Below are 12,392 nucleotides of genomic sequence, written 5' to 3'. Positions count from 1 at the left end.
AAATGGGATTGATCTAGAGAGACTTACATAAATGTGCAGGGAATTCAGCCAGTCAACTTAAATTTTTAAGAGAAATGTACAGAAAATAGAAGCAAGTATTTGTGTCAGTATGACCTTGGAAAATAGTAGCAAGCATGTTAAAAGAAATAAAACCTTTGCTTGTGGGGGAAAGTGAAAATAGACAGCAGAAAAAGAGAGAGCTGCCATGTGTTTCTATTATTTTTATTTCCTTGTAAAGGAGAATGATTTCTAGATTGGAAATGACAAAACAAAGGTGACTCACAGGCAGTGGATACTCAAGATACATAAGGAAAGATTAAGAGAACACTGAGCTATTTTATTTCTTTATGAAATCAGAACAATTGGTCTTGATGAGCTACATTACTGAGTTCTGAAAAAAACTGGTAAATGTGATTCCTCTGCTATTCTTCTGTCAATGATATTTAAAAGATTGTGGAAAATGAGAGAGGTATCATATGATTGTACAAAGGCAAATGTCCTTTATTGTCAAAAAAAAGGAAGAGGAGAAATTCTGCAAACTATAAGCTGTTGAGTTAACTTTAGATTCCTGGCAAAATCCTAGAATGGATCCTTAAAGAAATGGTTGACACTCTTAAGAAAGGAAGTGGTGATTTCAAAGAGCCAGCATGATTTCATCAGCAACAGATCATGCCTGATTTTTACCTCATGCCATTTTTGGATAGTAGGAGATGTACTATGGATGTAGTTTCTATTGTTTTAACAAAGCTCGTAATAAAGTATCTTATTTCTGGTGGGAAAGCCTGAGAGAGGTGGCCTAGATGGTAAGACAGATGGATTTAGAACTGGTTGAATGGCCAGATTGAAGGAGTGGTTACTAATGGTTCAGCATCAGTATGGCTCATCACTGGTCACCATTGAGCAATCCCAGAGATCTATGTGCTCGGCCTGTTTAACTTCATCAGTGACTTGAATAAAGATGTAGATTGTATACTCATCGCATTTACAGGTGACACAAAGCTAGGAAGAAGAGCTAGCACAGTGGACCAAAAGCATCTTGAAAGGCCAGAACTGAATCTGTTTAAATGTCTTCTGTTAGGCAAAATATGACTGCGCATTTAGGTACAAATGAGCTTCATAAGTATAAAATGGGTGAGGCAGAAATAGCTAGTGGTTCCAAAATATCTGGGAGTTAGAATAGGCTGAAAGTTTACTGTGAGTCATCAGTGTGACGTGGAACCAAAAAAACCTACTGCAGGCTTGGATTGTATTAGGAGGGGCAAAGCTTCCTGATATAGGACGGCGATAGTCCCACTGCCTTCTGTTCTCATCACACCTCCTCTGCAGCATCATGTTCAGTTCTGGCACCTCAGATTAAGAAGGACATTGAAAATCTTGGAAATGTCCAGAGGAGGCCAACCAAGCTAGGAAAGGACCTTGAGCCGGTGGTCTGGGAGGATTGGTAGAAGTAGGTTGAACTAGGTATGTCTAACATGGAGAATAGGAAACTCAACATGATAGGCGTGGTTAAGTATGTGAAAAGATAACACTTTAGAAAGGAATCATTAGATTTCTTCAGTCTGGTCCCTGAGGAGAGATCTGACAGAATGTCAGGAACTGCAGAGAGGTCAGTTTGGGCTGAATGTCACAAAGTCCTTATAATAAGAGTGGGCTGCCATGTTACTGGGGACCTTACAGGTCCTAGATAGACTGGGTGATGACTTTTTGGGTGTTTATAGTGACATTCCTGTCTTTGGATTTTTAGCAGCACTGAACAATGTGATTATAGTATATAGCTGGGTTTTTTATCCTTTTCAAATTGTAAAAACAAAAAGTGTCATCTAATATTTTAAGAAATGATTATTGAACGTGAGGTTCAAAAATATTTTTTAGCTGTTATGGCAATTTATCTGGTATCACAGCCTTCCATAATTCATTAAGCACCTTTGATTTGTAAAAATGCTTTTAATTCCATTGTTTAATCATATATACTTTTTCAAGGGTTAAGAGCAAAACAATAGTTCTTTGCTGAAAATATTTCATAATATTTGGTATTTGAATATGTTTAGAATTATTTGTAAAATGAGAGGTTTGGAATAGGTGAGATACCTAATTATTCTGATGTTTTCGTGTTTCACTGATACTGACCCAGTGCAACTTTTAATGTAATGGATTTCACATAGTGAATTACTCTTTATATAGACTTAATTATATTGGAACCATATTCCTAAAATCTCCATCTCCCTGCTGTATCTCTTTCCTTCTCCCTCATTCTTTCCCTTCCTTCTTTCCTCCCTCTTTCCCTTCTTTCTTTCCTCCCTCCCCGCCACCTCTCCCTCTTTCTCTCTTACATCAAATACACACCACACACCCCCTTTCCAAATATATAACCTCTTCGGTAATTTGTTGAGAATTGAGACTTATGTCAGAGAATCTGTATCGGATGTTTTGTACAACTGGGCAAGAGATTTTAAATATGAATGATTTAATATTCAGAGATTTGGGCCTGTATATCTAGTTTGTAACTAATCTTTGTTTAGGATGTATTATTTAGGATCCTATTATTGCTGTATATATTTGTATAACTTAGACATAGTGTCTCTAAGACACTCAATATAATTGACTATTAATTTCTCAAATTCTAAAAATATCTTTAAAAATAGTTTATGAAACCTGCTGTTACAGTAGAGTCTTTAAAATCTGATCACTTGCCTTAACTTAAATTTAGTAGATATCATAGCAACATAAGGGCAGCTATGTGGTACAGTAGATAGAGTTGGCAGATCTGGAGTCAGGAAGACTCATCTACATGAGTTCAAATCCAGCTTCAATCACTATTTGTTTCAGTTTGCTCATCAGTAAAATAATCTGGAGAAAAAAATATCAAATTTCTGGGATCTTTGCCAAGAAAACCACAGATAGGGTCATGAAGAGTCAGATACGACTAAAAAAAATGACTCAATCAAGCTAACCATAGCATCATAAATTTAGAGTTTGAGGATATTTATATAGTAGAACTCCTGATTTCCTTTGCTATTTTTTAAAATAAGATTTTATTGATATTTAAAATTTTTATTTCGTCTGCATTTCTCAGAATATTCTTCTTCCTTTCCCCCTTAGAGAGCTGTCTTTCAAAACACAGATTAAAGAACAGGGGGGAAATGGTTTAGCAAAAGTATCCTAAGGTAGTGGCAGGAACAGAAGCAAGAACAGGGAGCATTCTGGAGCTTAGGGATGGAAACAAGATTGAAACAGAGCACCAGGACGGAAAGTATCAGAGGAGAAAAAGATCCCTAGGAATCTCACAGCCAGTTCTGTCTCCTATTACCCAGTTTTGGGTCACGATTCCAGGACAAAGTGGAACAGTTAACAAATAGGATCCTAGCAGAGTGTTAAGCAGGAATAAGTTCTGAAGAGTACTTTGGCTCTGAGCTCAGGATCAGGGCTCTGATTCAGTTCTAGCATTTAACCCAGTGGTGTAAGCCTTCAGTGGAATAACCAGCACAGTAATCCCAGACCAAAAAGAAGCCTGCTCAGTCACTCTAAACCTGCAGAACCTCCTAGTGATTGGGAGTCCAGCAATAATCTCCTGAAATTGAAAACACAAAACATGGGTCAGGAACTGAACATGGGTCAGAAGAGGACGGTAGTAAATAGATCTCTCCCTGTATTGCACTTTGTTGTTGTTCAGTTACATTTGACTTCATGTCCCCACTTGGAGTTTTCTTGGCAAAGATACTGGAGTGGTTTGCCATTTCCTTCTCCACATAATTTTACAGATGAGAAAACTGAGGCAAATAAAATGTTTGAGGCTGGATTTGAACAAATGAGAATGAGTATTCCTGTTACCAAGCTTGGTGCTCTATTCATTATACCACCTAGCTGCTTACCTAGATTATACTACTTTGGGAATATTAAAAATTTGCATGCTCCTATATTGAGTTGTTAAAGCAATGGAAGGGTATGAAAAGACAAAGTCCAGACCAGACAGCTTTTTCTTTTTTGACTGGAAGAATGAGCAAACAAACAAAAAATCCAACCATTAAAAGTTACCGGGATGATAGAGAAGCTCAAGACACCAACAGAGAAGAGAAGTCTTTAAAATACTTATTAGCAGTGCCTAAAAGAAGAAATGCAGCTTGAACACTAGCCCAGAAAAGTTATTTTTTTAAAAGAAACTTTAAAAAAAAGAACCAAATGAGAGTGGTAGATGAAAAAAATCAGAAAAAATTGAGAACTCTGCAAATAAGATATGAAAAGAGAATTATCAATTTAGTAAAAGCTATAAAACATTACTGAAGAAAATAAACTTAAAAATAGCTCAAGGGAATAATAGCCTTGAAAATGGCCAAATGAAAGCTTCCTAGTTCACTGACATTTTTTTAGTCATTAGATTGAGTGGTTGTTGAATGCTGTATCCCCATTTCCATCTTGGATTTATGATACTGATGACATAGTTCTGTTACTTTTCTTTCTTTCTCTTCTTTTCTCCCTTTCTCTTCTGCTTTTTCCTTTCACTTCCCCTTTTTTCTTTTCTTGTGTTATTGCCTTAAACTTGCCAGTGGCCCTTATAAATACTGCTATTAGTTGTTATTGGAGTTAAAAGGGTTGATGGTTTCCATGGCTGGAGGAACTCATATCTGGCCTAGCTACCTCATTTTTTTTATAGAGAACTGCTTAGAATTTTAGAAAATGCAGTTATTCTTGCTCTTAGTGCCTACTCTGACCCAATTTCATGGGTACTTAGCAATGGAAACATGGCCATTGTTGAGTTTGCTTTCAAGCCAAATATTATTTCAGGTATTTGATGTGTGTGTAGGAGCTGTAGATAAGCCAGTAGATTAACCACTTGTGAGTATAACCTAAGTTGAATTTTCTGTTCTTGGAATAGGACCTGCTTCTGCCAAGCCAGACCTGATTTCAAAGCTGGAACGCAGGGCAGCCCCCTGGATCAAGGATCCCAATGGACCAAAGTGGGGGAAAGGTCGACCCCCAGGTGAGTCTTTAACAAATGAGCCCAAAAGGTGGGACTTGGATGTTCACACTCAAGGCTTCTATCATATTTCCTTAGCTCTCACTTCGCACCTTGTAATGGATGAGGCAGGAGGGGAGGAGCTCAAACTTGTCCAGTGAAGAGAAATTGGGGTGGAAGACAAGGGTCCTCAAAACACCTTTTATAAGGGGTCTTGTAGCTGATGAGAAGAAGTAGGCAGGAAACTACCAGACTTTTTTAGGGCCCAGATCTCTATTTGTAGAAATGTACATCTTCCCAGGATCACAACTGGAACTACTTTGGGTGGCACAGTGGATCGAGTGCCGTCCTTGGAGGTGGGAGGACTTCTGTGCTTCCTTGAGCACTTGACTAACTGGGTGATCCTGGACAATCATTTAGCAATCTCTTTAGTTCTTACATTTGTAAAACAGAGAAAACAATACTCCCCAATCTCCTAGGATTGATTGTCATGATGATCAAATCAGATAACACAAAAGAAGGGCTTTGCCAACTCTAAAGTGACCATTAAATGCCAACTATAGTTATTAGTGAAAATTCTGGGTTTGGTGAGCGGGAAATGCAATTTTTGACCTTTTTGCCTCTGATAAGTAAGATTCTTCAGGTCTCCAGGAGATCAAATGCAAGCGCCTCTTCTCTTCTTGGTTTCCTCAGAAGTGTGGAGTTGTTGCCAGTTTTGCTACCAGTATTCTCAGTGACTGTTGCTTAGCTGCTTGTTTTTGGGTTTGGTATCAGATAATCACTTGGCCTCAGTGTAGCTGCAAGCAATGAGGGTGTCAGGCTGAAGAATCTGAATAGATTGGGGAACTCAGTGGATATTTAGAGGTCATGGAAGGCCTATCAAAAAAGTCTGCGGCCATGGACATTCTCCAGGAAGGGGTCCACCTTTTCTTGGTTAGTCTTTTTTCCTCTGGTTTCATGGCAGATGTTTTGGGTCTCTGAGCTCATAGAGGTCCTTAAGGAAAAAGGTGAGACCTCTCTGAGTTTGTACAAGTCAGGACAACAAAACTGATATCATCATTTTTTTTTTCTAAAGGAAAAAAGAAGACTGTTGTTACCACCAAGGATGTTGACACACCAGTCTCTGCTGAAGAGGCAGGACTTCCAGAAGTTTGTGACTCTTGCCCCAGTCCTGGCCACACTGAAACAGGAGATATGACTGGGAAAGTCAAGAAGACTTACCGACCCCGGTCAATCCAGAAATCTTGGTTTGGGCAGTTTTCTTGGTTGATAAGTGATCCTGAAGAGACCACGCTGTTTTGCTCAGCTTGCAAAGAACGCCCTTCCCTTCATGACAGATCTTCCAGATTAGTTAAAGGGTACACAGGACCTTTTAAAGTGGAGACTTTAAAATACCATGAGGTCAGCAAAGCTCATAAGCTTTGTGTTAACACAGCAGAGGTCAAAGAAGATGCACCCCGGGCTGCCCTTGTCCCAGTGGTGCCAGAAATTTCTAGTGACTTAATGGCAAACATGGAACACTTTTTTAATGCTGCCTACTCCATTGCTTACCACTCAAGACCACTGAATGACTTTGAGAAGGTTCTGCAGCTTCTGCAGAGCACAGGGACCATGATACTGGGCAAGTATCGAAACCGTACTGCTTGTACCCAGTTCATTAAGTACATCTCTGAGACACTGAAAAAGGAGATCCTGGATGATATCCGTCATTCCCCTTGTATGAGTGTGCTATTGGACAGCTCCACAGACTCATCAGATCAGTCTTGTGTGGGGATTTACATAAGATACTTCAAAGAGATGGAAGTGAAAGAGTCCTACATTACACTGGCCCCACTTTACAGTGAGACGGTGGATGGCTATTTTGAAACTATCATTTCTGCTCTGGATGAACTGGACATACCATTTCGGAAACCTGGGTGGGTAGTAGGCCTGGGGACTGATGGGTCAGCCATGCTGAGTTGTAAGGGAGGTTTAGTAGAGAAGTTCCAAGAAATCATCCCTCAGCTGTTGCCTGTCCATTGTGTAGCCCACCGTCTCCACCTGGCGGTAGTAGATGCCTGTGGAAGCATTGACTTGGTAAAGAAATGTGACCGGCACATCCGGACGGTGTTTAAGTTTTACCAGTCTTCAAACAAAAGACTGAATGAGTTACAGGTGGGTGCAGCTGCCTTAGAACAAGAAATTGTTCGCCTAAAGGACTTGAATGCTATCAGGTGGGTAGCAAGCAAAAGACGGACACTGAATGCACTGATTGTGAGCTGGCCTGCCCTGGCCAGCCACTTGCAGAGTGTGGCGGAAGCTGGGGGCCAGATTGGGCACAGGGCTAAGGGCATGCTGAAGCTGATGAAAAGCTTTCATTTCATTAAGTTCTGCCACTTCCTTCTAGACTTCTTAAGCATCTACCGACCTGTGTCTGAGGTGTGCCAGAAAGAGATTGTATTGATCACAGAGGTAAACTCCACATTGGAGAGGGCTTACATTGCTTTGGAAACCCTCCTTCACCAAGCAGGGCCCAAAGAGGAAGAGTTTAACAGCAGTTTTAAGGAAGGTCAGCTCCATGGCATTCTCTTAGACAGGATGGAGATGGCTGAACAGCGGTTCCAGGCAGACAGAGAGAAGATGATTTTAACTGGGATTGAATATCTCCAAAGAAGGTTTGATACTGATCAGTCAGCCCAGCTCAAGAACATGGAAGTATTTGACACCATGGCCTGGCCAGATGGCATTGAACTGGTTAACTTTGGGAACAATGAAATACTTAATCTAGCCAGACATTTTGAGCTCTCCCTCCCACCAGGTTACAGCAAAGAAGGCCTCCTAGATGAATGGCTAGGCTTAAAGACCATTGCCAAGCACCTTCCCTTCTCCATGCTATGCAAAAATGCCCTTTCTCAGCGTTCCCGCTTCCCTCTGCTGAGCCAGCTGATGGCAGTGGTCATCTGTGTGCCCATCTCAACTTCTTGCTGTGAGCGGGGTTTCAGTGCCATGAATCGGATCAAGACAGAGGAGAGAACCAAGCTCTCCAATGAAGTCATCAACATGCTTATGATGACAGCAGTGAATGGTGTGGCAGTCACGGAGTATGACCCACAGCCTGCCATACAGCATTGGTACCTGACTTCTTCAGGCCGCCGCTTCAGCCATGTCTACACTTGTGCCCAAGTGCCTCCTCGCTATGATGCAGGTAGGTAAGTAAAAGAGGATGCGGACAGTGTGGTGGACTTGTAAGTGTAGTAGAAGAAAGAGAAAGACAAGATCCCAATATCTCAAATCTTCATTTTCTGAAAAATTCTGTGGGCCAACTAACCTTATCACTGGGATTCTTTAATGGCCTGTACCACTAAAGGCTGAAAAATTATTTCCTCCTCTAATAGTGTTGCAACCTGCTTTCCCTACTATTTTCCAATTGTCCTCTTTTTTTCTCCAAGACTTTTAACAACCTATATAGGGCTGGGCCCCAGAATTGATTTCTGTCTGTAAGTAGCCTCAGACTCCCAGCTGGAATAGCTTCAGAGACTCCATTTTGATGACCCTAGAAATGAGGAAGAGAAGCTCAAGAATTGAGGTGTGGGGGAGGAGGAGAGGCCAGATGAAGGGGGCTGTCAAAATAAACTGGGGGAGAACTAGGCTTCAGTAAGCATGTATCTATCCACAGTATATAACTTATAGCTCAGTTCTGTGTTTAGGTGTTGTGGGGATACAGAAGTAGAAGATAAAATCTTGCTTTTCATTGAACTTTTACTCTCAGGGAGAAAAGATGAACATGTGGGAAATGAAGAGAAAAGAATATTGGATGGAATGTAATAAAATGCTGTTGCTAACTGGTGATGACAGGAAGTGCAGCAGGAGTAAAGGATGACTTTTCTGGAGCAAGAAGTGGGTCTACATAATGTGGTTTTTACCAGACCAACTTTGGGTCTCATGGAAGAAGGGGAAGGTAGTTTTCTTCTTCACTTTACCTTTCTGGTCAGTTACAGATTCTTCTTCTCCATCAGGTGCTGAGCTCAGGAATGAGAGCGTGGGAAGTCTTTATGTTGAGGAGATAATGGACCAGGAGCCAGCCATGCAATCTTATGGGAAGCCTGTCAAGATACCACAAGATTATGTCAGAGACTCAGCTCATGGACTTAGATGTCTCACAGCATCCAAGAGACCCCAGAACTGTCCCAATGAAGAAACGATTTTTCAAGAGCAGGAAAATCAGGAGCTACCTCAGAGAACCATCTAACCAACTTTTTGGGAAAAGGCAAAGATCATGGGACAAGTTTTCTACAGAGATACCATCTTGAAAATTCCTTGTGGGTACTAAACTGCAGGCTGACCAGAGCCCTGCTCCTAAGAACTCAGGGAGATGCAGCCCTCGGAGGACCACATCCTTTTTACCAGGCTTATCAGCATGTCCTTGGTGGAACAAGTCCTTTATGGGTTAATGTGCAGGGAAATTTTTTTTTATCATGATTTCTTTATTTTAAAGCCCTAGGAACTCACCTTGTCAAGAAGTACTTGGTTTCATAATTGGAAGAGTTTCAAGCACAGGAAAAGTCTGGCTAGGTAAAGACTGTTTGGAGCTGGGCACTTAAAGTCCAGGAACCACTGGAAAGTATGTCCAGGAGGCTGCTTGCTTACTTCCATTATGGGTGCTAATGCCTTGGTAAAGAAAGAGGGGAGAACTTGACCCAGATAGGGGCTATAGTGTGAGAGAGTAATGCCTGTTTTAAGGGACTTTCAATCTATTCTATTGAGGGTTCCTCATTTCAAGGGTGGGATTAGACAGCTAATGTCAGAACCTGGCCAAGGGAGAATTCTTCCCTGCTTTTGAAACGGCTTCCTTTTGAGGTCAGTAATCCTTCAGACCTGTGTACTGCAGAAAGACCAGAGGTAGGGTGAGAGTTGCAAGGCAATGGGGTCTGATTCTCTCTCATCTGGGTACCTGACACACTAAGATTATTCACTTTCTCTTGTCTGGTGCTTCAGAGCCCTGTCGGTGCCATACCAGGCAAAATGCTGGCTGGCTGACTTCAGGGGTTTGTGGAACCATAGTCCTGTTTCTCACCCTTGACCGGTATTTCCTTCAATTGGTAATGCTTCAAAAAGCATTAACTTTATGCCTTTCCAAACCAATTAAATTTGTCATGAGTGTATACACCTGCAGTGATGTGGAAGGGCTCATGTCCTCTGAGCAAAGTGAACATTGGTATTATTCTTAGGAGCAATTTCTTTCTTGGAGGTTTAGGGTTAGTGTGGCTAATGCTGCATCTCACTTAACCCTTCTTTATCCAGGGATAGATAGGGCTTCCCTACTTTACCAAACCTTCCTTCTTAGGAAATAGGATCAGTGTGAAAGTGAGAGGACTAAACCTATCCACAGCCCTGGATTCAGCTTATTTCAAATTGGGAACAGAAGTAGTGCCACACCCATTGCCATATCATAAATAAAGGCCAAGGACAGAACACACCTGAAAATATAAGAGCCTTCTTTCTATTGCAGTCCTTGCTATTGAGGGTAAGATTCCTTTTACCTAAATTAATGCTCCTTTTCTAATAGATTTATTCCATATTCCCAAGATACATGAAGCCTTTCTGAGAATACCTATCCCTTGGCAACTTGTGCGATTTACTATGCAGACCCAGCTTTCGTGATCTGACCTCAGCCTTAGGCACTATCTTGATTTCCCTTTTCTCAGCCAGGGTAAAATCTCCTGTCATGTTTCTTTCTTGAAATCTAATCAGAATGCCTCATTCAGAGGGGTTCAGGGATTTGAACTATACCTTGTCCTCTTAAGTCTTGAGGTACCTTTTCCAGCATAACTGGATTGGGAGCCCCAGTCTTCCCATCTACCTGTGTTGATTGAATGAGTCTGTCTGGGGATATTGGGAATTAATCTCAGATATATAAATGGGTTCCTGAGAATGGAATTGGAAGAAGACAAAAAGTGAGTGCCCTAAGTTTATATGGTGAGTAGTGGTAGTCAGTATGCAGTCCCTAGTAGTTATTCAGGTAATATTCCATAAAATTCCTTCAATCCTGGGGCTGGACTACTATTCCCATTCTCCTATTATCCTCTGCTCTATTTTTTTCTTCGTAAATACCTTGCCAACCATGGTCTTCTAAGTGCCCTAACCAGGGAATGAATCATTTTGATCTTTAATATTTGACAAGGACTTAACTCTGGGAGATGAATTTGTGATAAGATATGGAAATGATGGTAGAGAAGCCTATGAGGGTCTTATCAGGACTGAAGTCATTGCTGAATTCTTAGTAGGATGCACTTTGAAAGAGGCTGTCCATTGCTGGCTTTTTGAGCTGGTTGGCCCTCAAGACTGTGGTGACTGAAAATGTTATTTATTTATAAAAAGCTGTGATTGTAGGTATACATATACATTTCCTATGTGTAGTTTGGGAATCACAGAAGAAGGTACACCTTTTCTGCTAGACATCTTAAAACTCTGTAATTAACCAAGGGCCAAGGGACCTTGGACAAAGTTTTTGCTTGAGGGCTCAGAATGAAAAGTTTTCTGACCGAACTGGCCCTGGGGAAAGCTTCAAGGCTCAAGTTTATTCTCAGCAAGACTTGTATCCTGTATCTTGGAAACCGGGCCTTGGAAATTCAGTTTAATAGATATGATTCCTCTTGGGTCTCAAATGGGATATACAGATGGAATAAGGAGTCAGCATTTGCCTTGGAAGAAGATTCAGGCTTAATCATCTTAAAGAAACTGGCTATCATGGGTATCTTTCCAGATTTCCATATTATTATATCTCTCCTTCCCTCTGACTCATGTCCACTGTCGCTGCCATTCTAACTAACCAGCACTAACCAGTAGCTCTAATCAAAAGCCATAAGAATTGGGGCTGGGAAAGAAAAGTTGCCGTTTCCTTTCTCGTAACCTATTCATGTGCCATAAGGAGTTTGGCTACGATTTGGATGTCAGCCATATTCACTCTTGTCAATCCTAGTGTGTCTGGGGAGAGAATCCCATGTTTTATGAGTACTTAATTCAGATGACAATAAGGATAAACAAAACAATCCAAGTTATGTCAGTATTTATTCAGCCTGGAATCCACAATGTTGGGTCATTGGGGGAAGGGGATCAGTGATGTCTTTTCCAACTATCCTTGTTTCAGATCTGTGAAGAACGTTGTTTTTTAAAAGATACATTTGATTCTTAAGCTTTTGCTATCTGAATAAAACAGTTTTATTTCAGTGTCTGATTTAGTCCTATACATGCCACGGGCAAAGACTCTAGGAGATGTGGAAATTGTTTCTATTTTTCTTTCTTTTCAAAAGGAGGCAGAAGGACCAAGAGAGAGAAGGTAAGAAAAGGCTGTGCATACCTTTCAGGCCTTTCTGTAACTTTTTTTTTTAAAGAATTCATTTGTTTTGTCAAAATGAATGTAGTGGAAAGAGCCTGGCCTTAAAGTCAGAAAGCACATATTCTT

General features: G+C 40.9%; 1 protein-coding gene across 3 annotated transcripts in view; it reads left to right on the top strand.

The window, feature by feature from the left end:
• ZNF862 (zinc finger protein 862) overlaps positions 1 to 12,156 on the top strand; it is a 30,917-nt gene extending 18,761 nt beyond the window's left edge. For 2 of the 3 annotated variants that reach the window (XM_074267565.1, XM_074267566.1), the window contains exons 6-8: positions 4,871 to 4,975; positions 6,027 to 8,135; positions 8,947 to 12,156. In XM_074267565.1, the coding sequence (XP_074123666.1) occupies positions 4,871 to 4,975; positions 6,027 to 8,135; positions 8,947 to 9,179 (2,447 nt within the window). In that variant the 3' untranslated portion in view covers positions 9,180 to 12,156. Of the gene's footprint in view, positions 1 to 4,870; positions 4,976 to 6,026; positions 8,140 to 8,946 lie in introns of all 3 variants that reach the window. The other variant, XM_074267568.1, reaches the window with a different exon arrangement.
• The last annotated feature ends 236 nt before the right edge of the window (positions 12,157 to 12,392 follow it).

This window comes from Sminthopsis crassicaudata, chromosome 5, assembly GCF_048593235.1.
Source record: "Sminthopsis crassicaudata isolate SCR6 chromosome 5, ASM4859323v1, whole genome shotgun sequence".
Lineage (NCBI taxonomy): Eukaryota > Metazoa > Chordata > Mammalia > Dasyuromorphia > Dasyuridae > Sminthopsis > Sminthopsis crassicaudata.
Note: the sequence above shows the minus strand (reverse complement) of the source record. Positions and strands in the feature narration are given on the sequence as shown.